The sequence below is a fragment of the Drosophila rhopaloa genome, unplaced genomic scaffold (assembly GCF_018152115.1).
Source record: "Drosophila rhopaloa isolate 14029-0021.01 unplaced genomic scaffold, ASM1815211v1 contig_203, whole genome shotgun sequence".
NCBI lineage: Eukaryota > Metazoa > Arthropoda > Insecta > Diptera > Drosophilidae > Drosophila > Drosophila rhopaloa.
This window is the reverse complement of record NW_025335088.1, coordinates 451,665-478,936: the sequence shown is the minus strand read 5'-3', so window position 1 is coordinate 478,936 and position 27,272 is coordinate 451,665. Positions and strand designations below refer to the sequence as shown.

The 27,272-nt window shown below is 38.4% G+C and overlaps 1 protein-coding gene across 4 annotated transcripts in view; it reads left to right on the top strand.

Moving 5' to 3' along the window:
- The window catches only part of LOC108040056, a 58,945-nt gene extending 39,539 nt beyond the window's left edge, over nt 1–19,406 (top strand). For 3 of the 4 annotated variants that reach the window (XM_044460581.1, XM_044460579.1, XM_044460580.1), the window contains exons 6-11: nt 13,223–13,870; nt 13,942–14,072; nt 14,129–14,614; nt 18,910–19,052; nt 19,109–19,190; nt 19,258–19,406. In XM_044460581.1, the coding sequence (XP_044316516.1) occupies nt 13,223–13,870; nt 13,942–14,072; nt 14,129–14,614; nt 18,910–19,052; nt 19,109–19,190; nt 19,258–19,356 (1,589 nt within the window). In that variant the 3' untranslated portion in view covers nt 19,357–19,406. Of the gene's footprint in view, nt 1–13,222; nt 13,871–13,941; nt 14,073–14,128; nt 14,615–18,909; nt 19,053–19,108; nt 19,191–19,244 lie in introns of all 4 variants that reach the window. The other variant, XM_044460582.1, reaches the window with a different exon arrangement.
- The last annotated feature ends 7,866 nt before the right edge of the window (nt 19,407–27,272 follow it).

The window sequence follows — 27,272 nt, the reverse complement described above, 5'->3', positions numbered from 1 at the left end:
GAATTGAAAATATGCATGTCAATAGCTTTTACACTGGGCGAAATATCTTCAATTATTTCAAGTTAAATCCGATTGTTTCTATGGCAGCTATAGGATATAGAAGTCCGATCGGCACGTGCTTTTACCCTGATCAAGGTATGCATAAAAAAAAAAAAAAAAAAAAGATGTGTTTTCAAACTTGATCTGCGTAGTCATGTTTTAGGACGACTGTGAAAGTTTCAGATCGCTAGCTTGAAAACTGAGCTTGTAAACGGTATTGAAACAGACGGACGGACGGACAGACGGACATGGCTAAATCGACTCCCCTATTGATCCTGATCAAGAATATATATACTTTATGGGGTCGAAAACATCTCTTCCCTTGCGTTACAAACTTCTGATAAAAATTATAATACCCTCTGAAAGGGTATACAAAAAGAATTGGAAAGATGCATGTCAATAGCTTTTACACTGAGCGAAACATCTTCAATTCTTTCAAGTTATATCCGATTGTTCCTATTGGAGCAATAGGATATAGAAGTCCGATCGGGACGCTTTTCAATGATTTTCAGATCGCTAGCTTTTAGACTGAGCTCGCAAACGGTATTGCAACAGACGAACAAGGCTATATCGACTCCCCCAGTGATCCTGATCGAGAACATATTTACTTTATGGGGTCGGAAAAGTCTTCTTCACTGCGTTACAAACTTCTGACCAAAATTATAATACCCTCTGCAATGGTATAAAAAGACTGTGCGGCAGAAAATTTCTTCTTAACCCGCAACCATGCACTCCAACTTGATGCTTTTACTCAACTGGTACCAGATGGAGCCAAAGCCCAGATCCCAATAAATAATTACTCAACGCGCCTCTACCAGGTTGTACTAATACGAATCAAGCTGTCAGGTTGCGAAACAAGTTATGAACGCACCACCTTGGATACGCCAGAATAATTCTCCTGCGGCAACTAGTGAACAGATAAGTGATATAAAATCTATCGTCCATGTCAAGATCTTGAAGTCTTGTAGCTCATCCCGGCCTTTAAGCGGGGAATGGAACTCCACGAAGTGATATGTCAGCCAATAGTGTACAGCGATTCTATCCAGTGAGTCCATTTTGAAGAAGTGACAAATTCATTATAGTCTTCTCCGGCTATTGCGACAGCAGAAGGTATCTGATACTTTGGATATTTCAATTGCAAACATTTATGTTATTAATTTCCCCCCGAAAAGGAAAATATCATGTTGTTGCGATGCTTTATCAAGAATTTGTTAATCTGATAATGATAGTGTTGAAAACATAAGTTCAGAAATTGATTTAGAATTGTCATCCTTTTTTGACCCTGACTACATCCAGTTTTCCTTTTCAATGAAAAGAATACAGACAAATTTCCTAAACTACGAACGGCAGACTGTGGAGGCGATTAGATTTACGAACGGCAGACATATATGTTTATATACGCACCGAGTATCCTTCGAGAAATGCAGTCCAGGACTAGGATTGTTGAAAGCTGTGGGTGCTGGAGGCGATAAGATTAGCTGCGATCCGCCATGACTGCGTTGTATCTGCGCATGGTGAAATGTAGAACACAATCGAACGGTTGCAAAGAAATTTGTTTTAACCAGGTTTGTCCTAGCGAGTTCGAGCATTTGTTCGGGTGTGCGATGCTTAACATATAATTACCCCACCCATGGGCCAAGCAAGTTTATTCTTATAGTGTATGTTTCAAAAGATGTATGTTGATATTTTAGTCAACACTTTAGTTGTAATCATTGGCTATGTTCCCTAAAAAATTTCACAACATGGGCAGTTACAGCTCTTCTAGGACAAGGAATTTTAGCTGAGGTTGGTCCACAGAAGACTATTTTAAGTGGCAATGAATCGCAATTCAAGTTGAATGAATTTGAAGCTTGTTTGACCAAGTTCGGAATTAAGCACATCATTACAGTTTATATCTTCCCCAAGCAAAGCTGCTGAGAGGATAAATCGCTCCCTGTTGGCTGCGATTCGATCCTATCGACGAGACGATCAGACTGAATAGAATACCAATTTAAGAAGTATTTCATATGCGCTTGCGGTCGTCTCTACATTTTAAAGACCTTGTTTGGCTTTAATATGATTATTAAGTGCAGAGTAAGTTATCACTCATAGAAGAATCTCCACTTCTTAACTGTCAGAATCATAACTGCCAAGGAAACCACACAGCTATCTACAGAGGCTGTCCAGTCTACAAGGCGATGAAAAGTCGGATGCAACGAGCAACAACGGCACGCTCCCTGAACACACAAAACACTTACATGAGATCACAAACGACACCGGAAGTTTTCTTCGCAAAAGCAGCCAGATCATCATTTGGCCCTTCAATTACCACCAACGGAATTTCTTACGCCAGTGCTCTAAGATCAGGCACAGCTCACATAGAGCCGAAAATTGATAACATCCAGCAGGCCATGGGACAGCCACAAAGTAACATGGAATCTATGATGATTACTTTGCAACAAAATATGATGGAATTTATGTCCTTCATGAAAACCACCATGCAAACCCTTATGCAAAACCAAAATATCTTACTACAAATGCTTGCAGCTCAGCAGTCCAAATAAACCATTCCTAGCCTTCGAATAACTCTGTGGAACGCCAACGGTGTTTCACGGCATAAACCTGAAATAACTCAATTTCTGAACGAAAACCACATCGACGTTATGTTGCTGGCAGAAACGCATCTCACCAGCAAATATAACTTTCAAATACGGGGATACACGTTCTATGGCACAGATCATCCAGATGGTAAAGCGCATGGCGGCACTGGAATCTTAATAAGAGACCGCGTCAAACACCACTTTCACCAACGGTTTGCTAAAAATCATCTGCAAGCTACATCGATAAAATTACAGTTGGGCAACTGCATCCTTGCCATTGCCGCTGTCTACTGCCCACCCCGCTTTACAGTCTCCGAAGACCAATTCATGGACTTCTACAATTCGCTTGGAGAGCGATTCATAGCAGCAGGAGATTACAACGCCAAGCACACGGACTGGGGATCCCGCCTTGTGACCCCCAAAGGAAGGCAACTATATAATGCACTCATTAAAACATGCAACAAACTGGACTACGTTTCACCAGGCAGCCCTACATACTGGCCTACAGATCCTAGAAAACTACCTGATTTAATTGATTTTGCTGTGACAAAAAACATCTCTCGCAATCTAATATCTGCAAAATCGCTTTTGGATCTATCATCGGACCACTCACCAGTGCTAATAACTCTTCTTCAAAGCCCGGAATTAATCAAGCACCCTTTCAGGCTGACGTCGCATCGAACCAACTGGCTGAAGTTCAAAAAGTACGTAAGTTCCCACATTGAACTAACTCCACAGCTCAACATCAAGGAGGACATCGACTGCTACGCCGATGCCCTGGAGTCTGTCTCAACACCGCAAGGGAGGGATGGGCACACACACCAACACAAAACTAACCATGAAATCGAACAGCTTGTTCTGGAGAAAAGACGTTTGAGACGTACTTGCAAACCAGCAGATCGCCATCCTCAAAACAAAGTCTTAAAGAAGCTGGTCGCAGACTTACCAGGGCTCTAAGGCAAGAAGAAGAAAAAGCACAACGCCAGTACATTGAGAAACTTTCACCCACCAGCACTAAGCATCCCTTGTGGAGGGCCCACCCAAAACTAAGTGCGCCGGCCGAAACAGTAATCCCCATAAGAGACTCTTCAGGCAGCTGGGCCAGAAGCGACAAAGACAGAGCTTGTACATTTGCTTTACACCTTCGAAATGTTTTTCAGCCAAACCCTGCAACTAATTCATTCGCACTACCATCGCCGTCAATTCGAATTGAATCTGAGACGGAGCCTATTCTGTTTCAACCAAATGAAATTGCAAAAGTAAACAGCGAGCAATTGAAACCAAAAAAGGCCCCAGGCGGTGATCAAATAACTCCCAAAATGTTAATCGAACTTCCAAACTGTGCAGTTGAGGTTATTTGTAAACTCTTCAACGGGATTACACGACTTGGCTATTTCCCAAAAAAATGGAAAAAATCGGTAATCATAATGATCCCAAAGCCAGGGAAAGATCACACAATACCAGCTTCGTATAGACCGATAAGTTTACTCTCGTGTCTGTCAAAACTGCTCGAAAAATGCCTTCTGACGCGCATCATTCCATATCTGAAAGAGCACAACGTTATTCCAGCACATCAATTTGGCTTTCGAGAAAGCCATGGAACAATAGAGCAAGTCAACAGATTAACAACAGAAATAAGGACTGCATTCGAGCTTCGGGAATACTGCAGTGCGGTATTCCTTGACGTTGCACAGGCTTTCGACCGAGTCTGGCTTGATGGCCTTATCCATAAAATCAGAACGATCCTGCCAGGAAACACTCACAGGATACTGGAATCGTACCTTTACAACAGAGCCTTCGCCGTGAGATGCAACACCACAACATCCGATGACTACGCTATAGAGGCTGGAGTTCCCCAAGGTAGCGCCCTTGGTCCAACTCTATTTCTCCTCTACACCGCAGATATTCCCACGAACGAGCGGCTAACTACTTCTACATTCGCAGACGATACCGCGATCATAAGTCGGTCCAAATGCCCAACTCAGGCAACAGCACTACTAGCTAATCATCTCGTTGTAGTGGAGAGGTGGTTATCAGACTGGCGTATAAAAATAAATGCGCAAAAGTGTAAACACATAACGTTTACTCCTAACAGACAAACGTGTCCCCCGCTAGCCCTGAATAACACGCCACTTCCACAAGCTGACGATGTAACGTACCTTGACATCCACCTAGGCAGGAGACTTACATGGCGGAGACATATCGAAGCTAAGAAAATTCACCTAAAACTAAAATCAAACAGTCTCCATTGGCTTTTAAACGCGCGCTCCCCCCTCTGCCTGGACTTCAAGGTCCTGCTCTACAATTCAACGCTTAAGCCAGTCTGGACCTACGGCTCCCAGTTGTGGGGAAACGCGAGCAGCAGCAACATCGACATTATTCAGCGAGCACAATCAAAAATCCTGAGAACTATCATTGGGGCACCTTGGTATGTTCGGGACGACAACATCCACAGAGATCTTGGCATTCTACCCGTAAAAGATGAAATATCAAAACAAAAAGCGTCCTACCACACCAAGCTAACTTCTCATCCAAACCAGCTCGCCAGGGGCCTAGCCAGGGCTTCCATCCGGACCCGATTGCAACGCAATGACCTTCCAGCTCAGCAATAGTTATTAGAGCCCCATAATTTTCGCGCCAGTCACCTTGACTGTCAGATAGCATTTTAATTTAAGATTCTATATACTTATTGTTAGTCTCAATTCAGAGAAAATCCAATAAATAAAATGCAAATGTTAAAAAAAAAAAAAAAAGAATCATAACAATGTTTGAGAGTCAATATAAAACAAAACAGTCGTGCTGCCTATGACCGTCGGTCTTCGATCCAAACTCGACTCTTTTAAGGGGGTCTTCTAGTCTAGATGCTCGAATTTCGACCTTTTTTTAACAATTAATAAAAAAAAAGCAATAGATATTTTTACTATCCGTTTTTTTATCATTTGTTTATTAAACTTAAAATAAATTTAAAAAAAAAAAATTAGTTTTCATTGAGTTATTCCTTGCCGGTCGCCATGATTTCTATGCTTGTCGATGTCTCAAAAATAAAACAATGATAGATTCTTAATGAGTACGAATGTCGCTATGACATGAAGCACCACAAAAAAAATATTTTTTTTTCATGAAATAGCGGCAACTCAAAGAAAAAAGTCGATTTTTATACCCTTGCAGAGGGTATTATAATTTCAGTCAAAAGTTTGCAGACATTTCCGACCCTATAAAGTATATATATTCTTGATCAGCATCACCAGGAGAGTCGATCTTGCCATGTCCGTCTGTCCGTCCGTCTGTCTGTTTGTCCGTCTGTCCGTCCGTCCGTCCGTTTCTACGCAAACTAGTCCCTCAGTTTTAAAGCTATCTGCTTGAAACTTTCCCAAAAGTTGTCTTTCTATTGCAGGTAGTATATAAGTCGGAACGAGCCGGATCGGGCCACTATATCATATAGCTGCTATATAACTGAACGATCGGAAATGCCATAACTTTGGTGTTTTTAAAGTTAGGAAGTTGGGATTTTCTATGGGTTTTATTTTTGGCCAATCAGTTTGACCTACCAAGTTTCATAAGGATCGGCCGACTATATCTTATAGCTGCCATATAACTGAACGATTGGAAATGCCATAACTTTGGTGCTTTTAAAGTTAGGAAGTTGGGATTTTTTATGAGTATTAAGAATGTATCATATAAATAATTTTGCAGAATATAATTTACAGAATATTCTGCAAGGGTATATAAACTTCGACTCCGCCCGAAGTTAGCTTTCCTTTCTTGTTTTCACTAATTTTTCCATTTTGTCGAATTTTTAAAAATATTATAAATTTAAAATTTTTATATTTTGTTGATTCCGGCGATAGAGATATATTTAAAGAATATTCATGCCAAATTTCAGGTAAATCGACTGATTAGAACTTGAGATATAGTGGCAACCGCATAGTTTCGAGAAAAACGCGTTTAAAGTTCCAGTCGTTCGCTCAACTGGTCTAGTTGCCACGTCACTAAAACGGCTATAACTTTGAAAATAATTTGAGTTTTGAAAAATCCTTTTAGGGAGATATTTGTGAATATAAAAACTATCGAATTATGAAAATTTTTCGGTTTTTCTCAAATTTCTAAACTTTAAACAACTTTCTGAGACATTTTTCCGAGATCTTTAATAAGAAATTACGACCCGTTTTTGAAAATAGGAACGGCCTATTATTTGATAGAAACATTATGAAAATATTATACCTTGCAAGGATTTGCAAAGCAAAGTCCAGCTAATCGTGCCTGGTTGACTCGTCAGATTATCTTGTGGTGCCATTTACAAAAATTAAATTTTCATAGTTTCAAATCAAAAAAAAACAAGAGAGAACGCTATAGTCGGGTGCCCCGACTATCAGATACCCGTTACTCAGGTAAAGGGAGTGCGAGGGATATAACTTTTTAACGAATGGTCCGATTTGAAAAATTTCTTCTACATTTCGATAGGTATTGATAAACACAATAAAACTGCATTTTTACTTTTCCGAAATATTTAAATTTTTAAAATCGTATATAAGCGATTGTGGGCGTTAAAGGGGGCCTGGCACCATTTTGAAACAAACTTGCGCTACGTAGGAACTTCTAAAATCTACATGCAAAATGCCAATCTTCTAGCTTTTATAGTTTCCGAGATCTCAGCGTTCATACGGACAGACAGACAGACAGACAGACAGACGGACAGACAGACGGACAGACGGACATGGCTAGATCGACTCGACTAGTGATCCTGATCAAGAATATATATACTTTATAGGGTCGGAAACGCTTCCTTCTAGCTGTTACATACTTTTGCACGAATACAATATACCCTTTTACTCTACGAGTAACGGGTATAACAAGAAAGGAAAGCTAACTTCGGGCGGTGCCGAAGTTGATATACCCTTGCAGAATACTCTGTAAATTATATTCTCCAAAATAATTCATATGATGCATTCTTAATAGTCATAAAAAATCCAAACTTCCTAACTTTAAAAACACCAAAGTTATGCATTTCCGATCAATCAGTTATATGGCAGCTATAGGATATAGTCGGCCGATCCCGGCCGTTCCGACATATATACTGCGTGCAAAGGAAAGAAGGGTGTGTGTAAAGTTTCAACTCGATAGCTTTAAAACTGAGAGACTAGTTTGCGTAGAAACAGACAGACGGACAGACGGACATGGCTATATCAACTCAGGAGGTGATCCTGATCAAGAATATATATACTTTTTATGGTCGGAGATGTCTCCTTCACTGCGTTGCACACTTTTGACCAAAATTATAATACCCTCTGCAAGGGTATAATAATTAGCCTAAAGCCTAGTACACAGATCATCGTTTTTGTTCGTCATCTATGAAAAAGAGCGAGAGGTCAGAGCAGAGTTTTTCTTAGGTTAAAAATGGACGTAAAAACAGAAAAAAACCAAGAAAAATGGCCTGCAAGAAGTTATGGCAGCTATGATCTCTAAATTACCAAATAATTACAAAAACAAAAAAAAAAAGAATGCTAACTTCGGGCGGAGCCGAAGTTGATATACCCTTGCAGAATACTATGTAAATTATCCAAAATTATTCATATGATGCATTCTTAATACTCATAAAAAATCCCAACTTCCTAACTTTACAAACACCAAAGTTATGGCATTTCCGATCAATCAGTTATATGGCGGCTATAGGATATAGTCAACCGATCCTTATGAAATTTGGTAGGTCAGACTGATTGGCCAAAAATAAAACCCATAGAAAATCCTAACCTTAAAAACACCAAAGTTATGGAATTTCCGATCGTGCAGTTATATGGCAGCTATATGATATAGTGGCCCGATCCGGCTCGTTCCGACTTATATACTACCTGCAATAGAAAGACAACTTTTGGGAAAGTTTCAAACAGATAGCTTTAAAACTGAGGGACTAGTTTGCGTAGAAACGGACGGACGGACGGACAGACGGACAGACGGACGGACAGACGGACAGACGGACATGGCTAGATCGACTCTCCTGGTGATGCTGATCAAGAATATATATACTTTATAGGGTCGGAAATGTCTCCTTCACTGCGTTGCAAAGTTTTGACTGAAATTATAATACTCTTTGCAAGGGTATAAAAATAAAACCCATAGAAAATCCCACCTTCCTAACTTTACAAACACCAAAGTTATGTCATTTCCGATCGTTCAGTTATATGCCAGCTATAGGATATAGTCGTCCGATCCCGGCAGTTCTGTCTTATATACTGCGTGCAAAGGAAAGAAGGGTGTGTGCAAAGTTTCAATTCGAAATCTTTAAAACTGAGAGACTAGTTTGCGTTGAAACTGACATACAGACGGACAGACGGACGGACGGACAGACGGACATGGCTATATCAACTCAGGAGGCGATCAAGAATATATATACTTTATAGGGTCGGAGATGTCTCCTTCACTGCATTGCACACTTTTGAACAAAATTATAATAGCCTCTGCAAGGGTATAACAATCTTAAATTTAAATTATATTGTCTTCTAATTTCTTTGTATATGGGCAGACATGTCTTGCCAAAGTAGTTGAGAATATCCTTTAAAGCACCCTTCCTGTTAACAAACCCAGCTGATTGACAACCTTAGCACTCTAAATACTGATGAACTAAGCTTTAGGTAGTAACGGAAATTAGTATCAATGAGTAATCTGCCAACGTCATTACAATGTCGGCTGATAATCCACAAGCTGGTGAATATTGACCCGGAATTCGCAAAATAAAAATTGTTCGGGTCTGCAGGACCTCGACTCGATTCCTTCTTTTGAAGTTCGTTAATCTGCTCGGTTAAGCCAAGTTTCAGCGCGGAAAATCAGGTCATAGTCACATGTACTTTCAACTCTTACTTTGGCATCTAACTAATAGGACCCAAATAAAAATTCACAATCGTATACTTTGGATTGCCGTGTCGGCCAGGTATATACATATATATATATATATACATATACATATTTTAAAAGGTACATCGGAAAACAGAGGAATTAAAATTACTCACGGAAAGAGCTACTCTAGCCAGACGCAAAACTTTTCCAAAAATCATCAAAGAAGATAGTGCTGAGGCTTAAGTCTTGCTAACAATATGCCGTGTGCACAATGCATTTGCACACTGAAAGAAAACTTATCTTAATTTCAAACATAGAAAAATATTTTTAAATAATAAACTAAATAATTAAAAGAAATAAAAACAAAAAATTAATTAATCAAACAAAGTAAAGAACAAAAACATATAAAATAAAAATAAACATGTAAAAATTGAGCAAATCAAAAAAAAATGTTCTTAGCCCCTTAACACCATTATCATCATCGACAAGAAGGCCTTCTTCGATGATATCAATAGGTGAGTCGTTTAAATGTGGGAGTGTTACGTGTTACTTGTTCTCAAAATGTAGGTTTTTTTGTAATAATTATTGTCATAATCGACAAGCCTGAATTTGGTTGAGAATCGAAAATCCGACTGAGAATAATTATACCCTATGTGTCACTTATTCCAAAAGCGTTCCCTACCCTACAAATTTTTCTTGTTTCGCAAAGTGTGGATATGCTTCTCTCGCAGCCAACCCGGTGTCTTATTATTGCGATAAGTCTGGATTTCTCCGCGCCTCCTGGTCCTTGCTGATCCTTTTCACCTGCCCATTCCGTGTTCACCTCTTAACCATTGGTAAACTCATCTGCACTCTCTTCTTAATTTCCCCAAATTTTTTGATAGCAAAGACAACATGAATGCTCCCATCAGTGCTTTTAAGTTATCTTTTTATATGTCGGTGCCCCTAGCGCCGTTCTATCAATTCTCTGCTAATACACGGGAAAGCAGCTCTGATCTAACATATGTGGTGTATTTTTCTATGATTATAATTATCGGGCACTTTTATTATCAGTAACTGTATATACATATACATATTTTAAATATACGATCACTTCCAGGCAATGGCGGACCCTAGCCTTACAAAAGACCAAGCGTAGCCTGGTACTTTCGGCAGTATGTTTCCGGTCAATTCCCCTACCATAGTCAGTTGTGGCAAACAAGAGATATAACCGCATCTCCTTAGATTGAGGATTTTAACCCCATGGCGTCTGTAAATGCGTTACCGTATCGTCGGCCCTCCCTCTTTTTTTTTTAATCGACCCTCTCAAACGACCTGGTACTGGTCAATTTAAGTTAAATTATATAAAATGGTCTGTCGCACATATTTCTAAAGTACTTTTAAACAAGATAAAAGTCCTAAAGTCGTGCGTCTATTCTGAGACAAAATCCGAATCGCAGGGCCTTCTCAATTCAGACTGTCGCAGTAATTTTCATTTTATAAGAATAATGAAAGATAATATTTAAAAAAAAAATTCACAGAAACCTAAGTCCTATGTTCTCAAAACAAAAAATATTGTTTGGCAGTTAAATATGGAATATATACCACACCTCCGGTACACCTCTTATAATACCGCACGTGAAAACTCTAAGTATGTTAAAAATGTCCTAACGTTGGGCGTCGTTTCCGTTACGTAGACGTTTTGTTAAAAAAAAAGAGGAAGGTATATCACTATAAATAACAAGAAAGGAAAGCTAACTTCGGGCGGAGCCGAAGTTGATATACCCTTGCAGAATATTCTGTAAATTATATTCTCCACAATTATTCAAATGATGCATTCTTAATACTCATAAAAAATCTCAACTTCCTAACTTTAACAAGAAAGAACGCTATAGTCGAGTGCCTCGACTATTAGATACCCGTTACTCAGCTAAACAATTGCAACTGTGTACAATGTAAATACATACATACATATGTATATGCTTACATACATACACACATACGCCATTGTTTGACTCAGACCTCCAACTTGGCTAACTTGATTTGATTTGCATAGTTCTTGGGATATAGTTCGGTATTGACAAATGAAAACCATCGCAATTTCCTTTAATAGAAATCCTTATCGAGAATTAACGTTGACTCTGTTGAGCACCTTGGCCAGCTGTTCCAAAGTCATCCGTTAGATGGCGCCATGAAAGGCGGAAATGTAGGCGCTAGCCAGGCTTAAGCGTTTAATGGGTTTTTGGGCGTTAGAGTGGGCGTGGCAAACTTTTATTAGGCCATAATAGGTATTGACGAAACAAATACATATCAATTAAAATTTTCATAATAGCATCAAAACTGTGGCCACAGCTTAAGGCTTGTGGGCGTCAGAGGGGGCGTGGCACCATTTTGAAATAAACTTGCGATGTGTAGGAACTCCTAAAACCTACATGCAAAATGCCAATCTTTTAGCTTTTATAGTTTCCGAGATCTCAGCGTTCATACGGACAGACAGACGGACAGACGGACATGGCTATATCGACTCGGCTAGTGACCCTGATCAAGAATATATTTACTTTATAGGGTCGGAAACGCTTCCTTCTAGCTGTTACATACTTTTGCACGAATACAATATACCCTTTTACTCTACGAGTAACGGGTATAATTAATAATAGTAAATTATTGTCATGCTGATCAAGAATACAAATATTTGATATCGGAAATGTGTCCTTCAATGCGTCACAAAATTTCGACCAATTTTGTAATACCTTCTCCAAGGGTATAAAAATAATAATAACATACAAACACAAGACATGACTGACAAGTACAGAGGAGCAAAAGCTGTACACAAAACAAATTAATATTATTTCGATTTTTTTGCTTAATTGCAATGAAGCAGGTTCTAATTTCTAATAAATTTTCCATAGTTCCTATAGGAGCTTGGTCTTCTGATTTTTATAAAAACAAAAATTCAAATTCTGAAATCAATAAAAATTACGCTATCTAACAACAAATCCGACTAGTTACAGAAATAAGACATTTTGCTTTAAAACTAAGGGACTTGTTTTCGTGTGGCGACTTGTGTGGTGATGCTGATTAAGAATATATGTATGTATATGCAAGGCTTTATAGCTGCCTTTGACACAAAGCTTTAAAACAGAGAGAGATATATAGGGACGAATCGGCTGATGATCTTAATTAAAACAAGAAAGGAAAGCTAACTTCGTGCGGAGCCTAAGTTGATATACCCTTGCAGAATATTCTGTAAATTATATTCTCCAAAATTATTTATATGATGCATTCTTAGTACTCATAAAAAGTCCCAACTTCCTAACTTTAAAAACACCGAAGTTATGGCATTTCCGATCGTTCAGTTATATGCCAGCTATAGGATATAGTCGGCCGATCCGGGGCGTTCCGACTTATATACTGCGTGCAAAGGAAAGAAGGGTGTGTGCAAAGTTTAAATTCGATATCTTTAAAACTGAGAGACTAGTTCGCGTAGAAACAGACAGACGGACATGCTTATATAAACTCAGGACGCGACCCTGATCAAGAATATATATATTTTATAGGGTCGGAGATGTCTCCTTCACTGCGTTGCACACTTTTGATCAATATTATAATACTCTCTGCAAGGGTACAATGTGGCAAATTTTTGACTCAAATTAAAATATCTCCGCAAAGGGATAAGCCATCTGAAAATATATTGGAAGGTAGTGTAAGATGAAAAATAGATATTTTTATATTTTCTAATAAGCTTTTATTATCACCGTTACTAGACAAATATTCAATAATTTGTATTAATTTTGCAGCATCTGATAAACCAAACCTTGGGCTAGACGAACTTCAACAACTAAATGTACGCTCAAAGTTTGAAGTATTTGAAAACGGGTACAACGGACAAAATAATCCCTTACAAGAACGTCAAGATACTGCTATTAATTTTAGCAAGTCAATAAAGTCCACGCTAAGCAAACTTCATAAGCTCGGGATACCAAATGTGGAATCAGGAAAATTAGATGATATTAACAACAGTGGTGATAATTATTTGATTACGGAAGACGATAGCGATATGGAACTGTTTTGCACCAGAAAGGATATTGAAAGGGAAAGACCTGTGGGCTTAGGAGAAGCAATGAACGATATAAGATCGAAATTTGAGCAAGGAGAAACGATAATACGAGAGGAACGTCGCGAAGAAAGAAAACAGGAAATACAGAGCATTAGATCCCGTTTGTTTTTGGGTAAACAAGCTAAAATAAAAGAAATGTACCAACTAGCTGTTGCTGAATCAGAACAGTGCATTTCTTCGGTGGGTAAGACTCCAGATATTAATGTCATTAAGCCCACTCAATTAATAAAGGATCGATTTGAGAATGGCGAAGTTTTTAACGACAAAGGAGTTCAACTGAAAGAAGCCATTTGTGGTGTGCAGAAAGATGCGGACGTTTTTGAATCTGGTATGTGTATAGTAAATATAATTAATATAAATATTTTTTATTCCCTACATACATTTTTGTTAATAATGCAGCCATAAGTAAAGCATCACGAAGTATTTTTATGGAGCTTGATGCAAATATTACTTCCAGTGTAAGCAACAACCGGATGCAAAATAACCGTCCTGATAACAAAATTCAAAGTCATAATCAATTGTGTCCAGAGGTAGTTTAAAAAAATGTAATAACGTTTTCAAGCTAAAGTTTTTCTCAAATACACAGAATACTGATGTTGACGTTATCAAATCCGACTCAAAGCCAGATGAAGTTAAAGTTACCACCGAAGAGTTAATAGAAAGGTTCAAATTTTTCGAAACATATTTGCCTGCTGAAAATAAAAAAAAACAATTTCGCATGACACCACCACGTGAGGGTGTTGTTAAGTTCCCAACTCCGGATTCCGACACGGATAGCTCAAATCAATCGGCCCTATTTAATGATAACGTTTTACAGAAAACTAAAACAACGTCAACAATTTTAAGCAAGTTTCGCGAAATGGAAGAACAAAAAATGAATGATGAAATCAAGGAAAGGAACCCGAAACCAATGAAGTGCTTTACTCCACCACCTGAAATCGGTAACAATTTCAATAGATCAGAATCTGAGGAGGAAAACGACAGTGAAAGCGAGCAGAACAGTGATGAAGATGAAAATGGTTTTGAAAATATTCCCCCTAACTCAATTATTAAGGATCAGTCGCTTTATGAGGTAAGTTTTACGAAAATCAATAATTCTCATGGCCAGCTTACGGCTTTAAGATCTGATTTTTATACCCTTGCAGGGTATTATAATTTTGGTCAAAAGTGTGCAACGCAGTGAAGGAGACATCTCCGACCCTATAAAGTATATATATTCTTGATCAGGATCACCTCCTGAGTTGATATAGCCATGTCCGTCTGTCCGTCTGTCCGTCTGTCTGTCCGTCTGTCTGTTTCTACGCAAACTAGTCTCTCAGTTTTAAAGATATCGAATTGAAACTTTGCACACACCCTTCTTTCCTTTGCACGCAGTATATATGTCGGAAAGGCCGGGATCGGCCGACTATATCCTATAGCTGCCATATAACTGATTGATCGGAAATGCCATAACTTTGGTGTTTGCAAAGTTAGGAAGCTGGGATTTCCTATGGGTTTTACATTTGACCAATCAATCCGACCTACCAAATTTCAGGAGGATCGGCCGACTTTATCCTCTAGCTGCCATATAACTGATTGATCGGAAATGTCATAACTTTGGTGTTTGTTAAGTTGGGATTTTCAATGGGCTTTATTTTTGGCCAATCAATCCGACCTACCAAATTTCATAAGGATCGGCTGACTATATCCTATAGCTGCCATATAACTGAACGATTGAAAATGCCATAACTTTGGTGTTTTTAAAGTTAGGAAGTTGGGATTTTTTATGAGTATTAAGAATGCATCATATGAATAATTTTGGAGAATATAATTTAAAGAGTATTCTGCAAGGGTATGTCAACTTCGGCTCCGACCGAAGTTAGCTTTCCTTTCTTGTTTTCTGTAAAATTTGAAATTTATTTATAAATTGCAACTAATCTGTATATTTTATTTGGCTAGGCCAAAAAGAAAGAGACAAAAAATCCATTTATAAACTTTTAACTTACTTCTTCTTATTAAGGAACGCAATGCAACCGCTTCCGTGTTAATAGATGCACAATCCTTAAATGGTAGTTTTGACTCATTATTAATGTCCCTTGATGTGGCATATGAGCATAGTCTAGAATATATTCCTCACGCTATTACTTGGTATGAAATTTGACTTAGTCTGATGTTCTTTGGTTTTCCGGAGCAGTTAGTCTCTCTGATTTACCTTTTTTAAGTGTAAATTTCGATTTGGGTCATTGGAAGCTCACTTTACTAGATATAGAGTCTTTTTCAACTTTTTGATACTAGCTATATTTTGGTTCGATAATTTAGAGGCTCGACAAAACATGAAAACTCAAAAGCAGCAAACTTAAGAAGTACACGTAACCAAACCACGTGGGTTGAATTAAGAAATAAACTGCACCCATTGTGTATAGTTACATTCGACCTATACAAGAAAACAAAATTATACTCGTACCGTTGCAGACGGTTTTATTTAAAAAGAAATAATAATAATAATTGTTTTTTTTTCCACTTTAGTAGATATTTTTGTAACTTTTTTCAAGAATTGTTGTCTTATTTATAACAAGAAAGGAAAGCCGAAGTTTATATACCCTTGCAGTTATTACAAATCGACCACATTTCGATTTCTATGCCTATATTACTAGAAACTAGTCCGTCAGTTTTAAAGCTATCTGCTTGAAACTTTCCCAAAAGTTGCCTTTCTATTGCAGGTAGTATATAAGTCGGAACAAGCCGGATAGGGCGACTATATCATATAGCTCCCATAGGAACAATCGTAATAAATAATTTAAAAAAAAATTATAACTGTTGTTTTTAATAATTTTTTTTGTATTCTTTGGGATTTGGGACTTAAATATTATTGAATTACAGCTTTAATTAAATTAAAATCGGACAACAATATCATATAGCTGCCATAGAAACGACGGCAAAATGCAGCGCAAAATCGACATAGCTTCATTGTTTTTATACCCTTGCAGAGGGTATTATAATTTTGGTCAAAAGTGTGCAACGCAGTGAAGGAGACATCTCCGACCCTATAAAGTATATATATTCTTGATCAGGATCACCTCCTGAGTTGATATAGCCATGTCCGTCTGTCCGTCTGTCTGTTTCTACGCGAACTAGAGTCGCAGTTTTAAAGATATCGAATTGAAACTTGGCACATACCCTTCTTTTCTTTGCACGCAGTATATATGTCGGAACAGCCGGGATCGGACGACTATATCCTATAGCTGCCATATAACTGATTGATCGGAAATGCCTTAACTTTGGTGTTTGTAAAGTTAGGATGTTAAGATTTACTATGGGTTTTAGTTTTGGCCAATCAATCTGACCTAACCAATTTCATGAGAATCGCCCGACTATATCTTATACCTGCCATATAACTGAACGATCGGAAATGCCATAACTTTGGTGTTTGTAAAGTTAAGAAGTTGGGATTTTTTATAAGTATTAAGAATGTATCTTATAAATAATTTTGAAGAATATAATTTACAGAGTATTCTGCAAGGGTATATCAACTTCGGCTCCGCCCGAAGTTAGCTTTCCTTTCTTGTTAGTAATATAAGCATAGCAATCATAGCAGCTTTAAACAGATGCTGATCGCTGGGCTGTAAATTGTTGTCGAACACCCAATTCTCCAAAAACTCTCTTGAACGCTCGGCTTGTGAATTGCAACTCGTTGTTGGTAATCAACACCTCCGGCACATTAGCGTGGATTGGCTTCCGGATCGCTTTTTCCAGCGTATCTTGCTGCAACCCTCACGATTGTATTCGGCTGCCCATGTGCTGACCGGCCGTCAGCATGTCGTGGTTTTCGGCTATTACTTACTGTCTAGACCTAGTCGGTACACACAGCTTTCATGAGGTCACATCCTTGTTGATCGTTCTGTGAGGAATGTAGCGATATAGCCGGTTGGCTTCTACTGAGTAATCTGGATATTTGTTGAGATTTTGCGATATCTTACCTCTCATGACCCTAATCCAGTTACACTCGACTTGCCCCTTATATTGCCCTAGTTTCTGATAGTGGCTGACGCGACAGTGCGACTGCCACTTTATTAAGCAGGTCTTCCTAAACGCGACTTCGAAGACTTATTATTGCAGTTAGAGAGTCCATCGTTCCGGTCGATGCTATTTAACCAATTCAGGGCCTGTGACTTGGTATCCCTTTGGTAGCCCTCTAGGTACAGTATTTAAGTTCCTTTTGGGCCACACAATTGTTAATCATTCATACTCAGTTGCATTAACATTTCTTTCCCATCCATTCAAGGACTACCTGGAATATGAGATCGCCCGCTCGCCTTGGGCGGAATTTTGTGTAATAGCACTGAGCTTATAATCGGCGTCGGTCTGCAGCACAAACGTCTTGGTTAAATCGGGTAGTTTGTAGTAGTAGTTTGTCATCTGCATTGGATACGTGTCCTTTACGGGCCTTGCGTTTATTTTCCGGAAATCTACGTTTACAATGGTGTTAATCTCGAACTGCCTTTTTGGATTTAAAGGATAGTAACACTGGTTGACCGGCTGATCGTCCTTCATGGCGATGTGCCCTTTCGGTCTACCAGACTCTTCAACTCTTCCTTTAGAAACCCGAAGCTGTTGTGCCTTCTTTCCAAATGAAGACTCAAGGGTCGGTGGAAATAGTACTGGATAATTAGTCTTCTTTACTATAGTCTTATTGCTACTGCTGCTGCTCCATGTCGCTGTCCTTTGCAGCGTCGCTCCTCGTTGTCTGCGGCGGCATCGCTCCTGGGTTGACTTTGAATGTTATGCCAACCTCCCTACCGGGGCCGCCAAGTTGTATCGCCTAACAGGTTGAACTATGGTCCGCCTTATCGCCCAGCCACAAGCCCCCTTATCGCAAGCTTCTGGAGATCGGCTAAGTGTCTCGCCTAGCAGGTAGAACTAATTTCACCTTTATCGCCGGACTCCAAGCAAGGACTCCTTAAGATCGATTTTACTACGACCTAGCATCAATGGATCTCAGCGTTGTAGCCTCAGCCTTGTAGACTCGTCGCCGTTCTGCGTCTTGACTTTGGGATATTGATCCTTCGGCACTTGATTTCACTTGCAACCTTGGTCCAATGAGCACCGCCACACCGTTAATTCACGATGCGTCCTCTTTGAGCAGGTCAGAAATCCGCCTGTAACCGTTTGACCATGTTGCCTTGCCGTGTGAGGGTCTCTCAGCTTGCCTTGGACCAAGGTCCGTTTAAACTGGAGTTGAGCTGGGGAGTTTTAAGACTCCTCAAAATCTATTATGTTAATATAAATATAATTTTCATCCAAATCTAATATTTAGTCACATTAGTTAATTAAAACTGCATCTTATGGCATATAGTCGTACCGAAAAATAAGGTTTTTATTGTTTTACAGGCTCAAAATGCAGCTCGTGCTAAGCAACTAAGAGCGAAGTTTGAAAAATGGCAAATAAACGAAATAGAACGCGAGCTTAACGAAGGACGAGTAGACGATTATTCACAGCTAGTTTCAAACGAGTCCATTGAAAGTGCGAAAACGTAAGTTCCAACAAGCTTCTAAATAACTATGAATAACATTTTCTTTTTAAATTTAGTATACGGGAGCGCTTTGAAAAAATGAAAACCTCTGACACTCATCTGGAGAGCAGCCCAAAAACTCAAATAAACCGTTTTGTTGTATGTGTTAAATATTAAATCAAAAATTTTTTGAATTATTGTTTATTTTTTTAGTAATCTGGTGAAGAAATTTCTCCAAAAGCATATGTCTCGGAAAAAGAAGATCCCCCAGAAGCTTCGAAATGATATCTTATATTTTATGTATCTTATAAAAATAATTTTTTGACATTTTAAACATTTTAAATGTGGCAAATACAATATGGTTATAATATTTTATTCTATCGGCATATTGGTCAGGGTCACATGTCGATATAGCAATAATATTTATTGGATTTGGATGCTTTAGCCGCCTGAAATAACATATAATGCATGTTCCAAATAATAAGTTCATCTAATACATTTCGATTTCTATGCCTATATTACTAAAAACAATGAAGCTATGTCGATTTTGCGCCATGTTTCTATGGCAGCAGTATGATATTGTTGACCGATTTTAATTTAATAAAAACCGTAATTCCATAATATTAAATATTACCAAATCTCAAAGAACAAAAAAAATAATTTAAAAAAACAACAAAGTTATAATTTTTTTGAATTCTTTTTTCCGATTGTTTCTATGGGAGCTATATGATTCCGATTCCGACTTATATACAACCTGCAATAGAAAGACAACTTTTGGGAAAGTTTCAAGCAGATAGCTTTAAAACTGAGGGACTAGTTTGTGTATAATCGGACGGACGGACGAACAGACGGACATGGCTAGATCGACTCACCTGGTCATGCTGATCAGGAATATATATACTTTATAGGGTCGGAAATGTCTTCTTCACTGCGTTGTGACTGAAATTATAATACCCCCTGCAACGGTATAAAAATACGCAACCCGCATCTATAAAGGAGGACAGATGGACATGGCTATATCAACCAGTGATGCAGATCACAATTTATACTTTACAGGGTCGCAAAATTAAAATGTGCCCCAACAGACGGCTTGACGCGTTGAAACCGAAAACCGCTATCTTCCATGTATTCTGAATTTTAATTTTGTTTTGCCGTTATAGTGGGCCCGGTAAACTTTTTAAGCATCACTTTTACGCTTCGGGATTTATTAAAAAAAAATCGATTTTTTTTTTAATATACAGCGGAATTTATTTGGTAAAGTTCTTTATAGTTAAATTCCCAATTTTAAACTGATTTTACAAATTGCATTATTGCAATTGCGACGCAAGCAGCGAAAGTGGACTTTAATTAGAGAATTTGGATTTGTCAAAACTGTGGCCGGATGAAATGGTTTCTACGCTGCATCTTATGTTTAATAAATTTGGATTGGTCAAAGCTTTTATGATCACGAATGGGCTCTCAGGCTGGACCCTTTGTTTAAAAGTTTGAATATTGTTTATGTCTGCCGTCATTGATAAAGGCGTGTGAAATGTTTATAGTTAGAGTGCCGCCGATCGAAGGCGTGGGAAAGATTTATGTCTAAAGGGTTAAAATGTTTATGTCGAATTGATATGAATAACTGCAATTGTAGGCTCATGACATATGTTATTGACAATTGGAATAATGTGTGACGCTGCGCGCACAAAAACAAGATGTAAATAAAAAGAGACTAAAAAAGTTAAACGAAAGGAGCGTTTAATTCAAATTCAAACTAAGAACGCGCGCGAGTTACCGCACACATTGTTGCGGACACACCGCCGCCCCCCAAGCCTCAGCGACACAGATGAATGGTCATTAACCCATTCACTGTGTGCACAAACGCTGAGTCTGGAGACCAGCGGAAGCTAGCGGAGCCAGCCGTCCTTTCGTCACCCAGAGCCAGCCGTCTCTCCGTCACCCGAAACCAGCCGCATCGACAGCCACGCAAATATGCAAGATGTGCAAATTCCCCTCTTCCCGTTTTCCATTCCATTCTCATTCGCACTTATTTCATAAGTTAGTTCTTAGTTTCGAAGACAATAAAGATTCATTATAATTTTGACCGAAGACGAAAGAGGTTCTGATTTATTAAAACTTATCGAATATTACTGAAAACACCCATTGGACTCACTCGCAATATACCTAGATACTGAAAACACCCCTGGGACTTAACCCACAGTATACCTAGATACTGTAATTGGCGCAGCCTGGTCTTGAACCTGGAGATAGAGATGCTCCAACTCCTGATCATACTATTTCTGTAAGACAGGTAAGTGTACTAATGGCAGAAAAAACAAAAGAGAACAAGAAAATGCGAAAAACAAAATAAATTGCAATTAACAATTAAATTCGTGCAAGTGTATAAGTGTGAGTGTTCAAAATGTAGCAGAATGCAAATAATAATAATAATAATAATATAATTCGTGACCGAATATGTGCACATCAAACTCTGATAAGGCACCGGGACCACGCAATTAATATATTCACCTAAAATTGTTGAAATAAAAAATGCTTAATAAGAAAATCGTGACCGAATATGTGCACATCAAACTCTGATAAGGCACCGGGACCACGCAATTAATATATTCACCTAAAATTGTTGAAATAAAAAATGCTTAATAAGAAAATCGTGACCGAATATGTGCACATCAAACTCTGATAAGGCACCGGGATCACGTAATTAATTCACCTAAAATTGTTAAAATAAAAATGCATAATAAAAAAAAAACCGTGACCGAATATGTGCACATCAAACTCTGATAAGGCACCGGGATCACGAAATCAATATATTCACCTATCAATATATTCACCCACACATCATAAAAAAAAAAAACAGCCACAATGAAGCCACACAAAGACATAACGAGCAAAACCGTTGAGACAGCAATTCAAGCGCAAATAAAAGAATTTAATAAAACGAACACACCAATTATACACTATGCAGCAAAAATCCAGTTCAAATAATTACGCCGTATTTTATTTTACCAAAATATTGTTCTCTCTTGTAGTCGCCATAAGTTCACTCACCTATAGTCATGTAATTACTTTATTAAAACAATTCACTAATCCCATATATATACATATATTACAGTCAACACTAAACACGACACGGGGAGAAGATACCACTGGAACAACACACAACAATTAAAATTTTTACGAAATCTATGCAAGTCACAGAAAACTAGAATTTACTTACTAGATATTATTTACAATTAATATTACGACATTTACAATTTATCACTAAAATCATAATATTCATAATCAATCTCATAAATAACGAGAAAGAATAACTAAATGTTAAAGAAAGTTAGCGCAGCTAGTAAACTTAGAACCAGATTAGGCTTGAGAAGTGGAGGTAGTCTAATAGACATAAGAGAACTTGAGGAGGAAGAACAGCATAACCAAATAGAACAAGAAGCACCACCCTCTAATACCAACATGAATAATTTAGACTCTGGAAACGCATCGGGCTCCCTCAGCCCCACAGTTAGCAACTCGATGACTATTGTCAGCACAAATTTAAGTCCGAAAGATATATTGGGTTTTGTACAACACTTGCCAACTTACGAGGGTCCCTCCGACAATCTAGAAACTTTTATTGACAGTGTTGAGGAATTACTTATGCTCATTCGGTCCGTAGATCAGACCCCGTACGGCCAAATGATTCTCAGGGCAATTCGTAATAGAGTAAAAGGCAAGGCACATGAAGCATTGGACCTTTGCGGTACACCGCTTATATGGGATGAAATCAAAGCAAATCTTAAACGACTCTACACTAGCAAGAAGACGGAGGCTATATTGATTCGCGAAATTCAAACTTTACCAAGCGGACTTTCCATAAATAAACTCTTTTTCGCAATAGCAAAGTTGAGAAGTCAACTGGTGTCATTGACCAATGATTCAGATCGCGATGCCCAAAACTTAGCTGCAAAACACGCCCTATACTCCGACATTTGCCTCAATGCATTTGTTGTGGGATTAAACGGCCCACTTAAAACAATTATCAGGTCCCGAAATCCAGAATCTATAGAAAAAGCCTACGAAATCGCACAAATAGAACAGAACTTTTATTACCAGAACTCTGATGGGCAACAAAATAATCGCCGTCGCGAAAATTCAAATGATCAACAAAATTACCGCAATCGCGAAAATTCGGTTGATCGGAACCGCCCGTATCAACGTCACCAGCAAAATCAGAGACAATCGGGTAGCAACAGCACTAGGAGAAACGACACTCGTCAACAGCCTCAAAATCGACAGGAGAATCATTCTTCCAGAACTCAGAACCCTTTCCGAAACAATTCGGGATCAAATTCTTCCTCCCAACAAAACAACAATACTCCTTCTGCCTCATGCAACATCAATGATGGCGCAAATTTTTTACAAGAAGCCTCGGACAACCAGTCGGCTTCTTAAACAAAAAATCCCATGGGAAATCTTTACCTTACGTTATTTTATCCTCAAAATCCATTTCAACAAACCCACATAAATTTCTTATAGACACCGGGTCCACGTACTCTTTTATAAAACCAACATTGATTACAAAAGACCATATTCAGAAATTAAACAGTCATATCAACATCCAAACCGTTCTCAACAAGTTCCAAATCCAAGAATATACAGACTCAATTATTTTCGAGCAATTTGACACAACGAAGAAAACAAAATTCTTTTTGTTTGACTTCCACCCTCATTTTAATGGTCTCTTAGGCATGGATTTCTTAAGTAGCCTAGATGCAAAAATAAACATAGCAGATTCTATCCTAGAAACGACGAGGTTTTCCCTACCAATTTTAACGAGCACAAACCCGGTAGACACAACGCATACTATACCACTAAACACTAAGGTTAGATTACCACTCCCTGTGAATTTAATGGAGGGAGATTTTTTATTCGAGAATACAACCTTAAACAACGATTTAACAATCACAGGTGGTCTTTATACCGCAGTTGCAGGCTTTGCACACTTTGAAGTATGCAACATGTCAGACTACGACCAGACATTATATTTAGAGGAACCATTGCAGGCAGAATCAGCCCCTGTACAAGATTACGAATACTTATACTGCATGTTCGCTGGCGAAGGCCCGAACCCCACAGACACACAGTCAGAATTAGATATTCAAACAGAGCACTTGAACAATGAAGAAAAACAAAACCTAATTAAACTTTGCAAACAGTTCAAAAAACTTTTCTATAACGAAGATAACCAACTAACATTTTCTAACGTCGTTAAACACTCGATCCCAACGGTAGACGATGTACCTATCCACACCAAATCCTATAGATACCCATTTATTCATAAAGAGGAAGTTCGGAAACAAATTTCAAAGATGCTTCAACAGAATATTATTAGAAACAGTCATTCCCCTTGGAGCGCACCTGTATGGGTCGTCCCCAAGAAATCCGATGCATCAGGCCAGAAAAAGTGGCGTCTAGTTATAGATTTCCGTAAACTAAACGAAAAAACTATTTCAGATAGATATCCAATCCCTAATATAGCAGACATATTGGACAGTATAGGGAAAACCAAATATTTCACAACCATTGATTTGGCAAGCGGTTTTCACCAGATAGAAATGAATCCACGTGATGCAAACAAAACAGCATTTACAGTCGAAAACGGACATTACGAGTTTACGAGGATGCCCTTCGGCCTCAAGAACGCACCTGCGACGTTCCAACGCGTTATGGACAACGTCCTAGGCGATTTAGTAGGGAAAGTTTGCCTGGTTTATCTCGACGATATCATAATATTTTCCCCCTCCCTACAAAGCCATATTACAGACATTAAATCAGTTTTCACCAGATTACAAAACGCAATTCTAGAAATACAACCATCTAAATGCAATTTCCTTAGGAAAGAAATTGATTTCTTGGGACACATTGTTACACAGGAAGGAGTTAAGCCTAACCCAGACAAAATCCAAGCGATAAAAGATTTTCCTTGCCCTAAAACCACTAGAGAAATTAAATCGTTCCTAGGCTTATTAGGTTATTACAGGAAGTTCATAAGGGACTTCGCGGGAATAACCAAACCAATAACTAGACAACTGAAGGGCAAGAAATCAATAGTGATTGACGACGAGTTTAAAGAAGCAGTAGCTTATTCAAAGAACCTCTTGTGTAACGACCCGATACTGGCTTACCCGGATTTTACTAAACCATTTACATTGACCACAGACGCGAGTAATTATGCCATAGGTGCGGTACTATCTCAGGGACCAGACACAAATGATAGACCTATCTCATTCGCCAGCCGAACTCTCTCGGACACAGAAGTTAGATATTCAACAATAGAAAAAGAAATGCTAGCGATTGTTTGGTCCGTAGGGCACTTTAGACCTTACCTTTTCGGCCGCAGATTCAAAATAGTAACAGACCATAAACCATTAGTCTGGTTAGAAAATTTAAAGGGTCAAAACCCAAAATTACTTCGGTGGAAAACCACTCTGGCCGCTTATGACTACGAAGTAGTTTATAAAAAGGGCTCCCAAAATGTTGTTGCTGATGCACTTAGCAGAATAGAACCAAATTTAAATGTAAACGAAGACCCACCGAGAATAACAGTTGTCCAAAAACCACTAAATTATTTTAATATCCAAATAGTTTTCCGAATCGGGCCATCAATCCCAGTACAAATAATAACACCATTTCCCCAGAAAATAAGACGAACCTTCTCGGAACCTGAATATACGTTTGACTCAATCACTAATATACTTCAGACTATTCTCAAACCAAACAAAACACATGCCATTTCGGCACCGGATAACGTCTTTCTTATAATTGAAGAGGCGTTCAACAATTATTTTACAGGGAATAACTTATATAACATCTGTCGTTGCACATCACTTTTAATCGACCTTTCCAGTACAGAAGAACAAAAGAGCAAAATTCAATTATACCATCTTAATAGCAACCATAGAGGAATCGATGAAACCTTTAGTCATCTCAAAAGGGACGTATATTTTCCGCGTATGAAAGCAATTATTACACAAATAATCAACGACTGTGACATTTGTCTAACACTTAAATATGATAGACAACCTCATAGACCTTTCATGCAGGCCCCACCTGCACCATCAGGGCCTTTAGATGTTGTCCATATTGACATCTACACAATCAATAACACGAATAATTTAACCATCATCGACAAATTTTCGAAGTTTGCGCAAGCATACCCATTAACAAATAGGAACTCAATTAAGGTTATCGCAGCACTTTCACATTTCTTCAGTACCTTTGGCTTACCCAAAAAATTGGTCTTTGACCAAGGCGCGGAATTCTCAGGGAACTTATTCAACGATTTTCTGGCACAGTACAACATAACCATTCATATGACTTCGTTTCAACAATCAACGGGAAACGCACCTGTTGAAAGACTTCATTCAACGTTCACGGAACTGTATAGAATAATTGTCAACCGCAGAAAAGAACTCCAACTGCAATGTGACCACGCAGAAATATTCGCGGAAGTATTGACAACATATAACAATGCGATACATTCCAGTACCGCCCATACACCATTCGAACTTTTCCATGGTAGAACTCACATATTTGAAAAAACAGTGAAGTTCGACAACCACCATGATTACTTAACAAAACTTAACGAATTTAAAAGGGAACTATACCCTCAAATCCAGAACCAATTAAGTAACAAAACAGAACAAAGATTGACCAAGTTAAATCAAGAAAGGGAACCACCAGTTCAGGTCGAAAGCGACGATGTGGTATTCAGAAAAGAAAATAGGAGAAACAAACTAACATCTAGATTTTCGTTACACAAAGTCAGAGCTGATAAAGGGGTTACACTAATAACAACCAGACAACAAAAATTACACAAACAGAAAATAAGAAAAACAATCAGGAAAAACAATAACACCCAGTAAACCTGCTTCATTCCAGAACAACCCATTCCACCGCACAGTCTTTCTCTTTGGAAAGACTCAACGGATCCTCACCTCTCGCACTCATTCATCTGGGAAACGCTCACATGACACAAAATCATAAAATTCTGACCCATGTCGTAGACATCCAAGACTTCAAGGAGTGCGTTCTCAAAATAAGAAACACATTAAAAGCCCTTACACTAGATACAACATTTAGAATTTCGGAAGAGATTATTCAAGGGAAACTACAACAATTAGAAGACAGAATAGACACCTTACTTCCACACGTAAGGAGTAAAAGAGGTTTGATAAATGGCCTAGGAACCATTTTCAA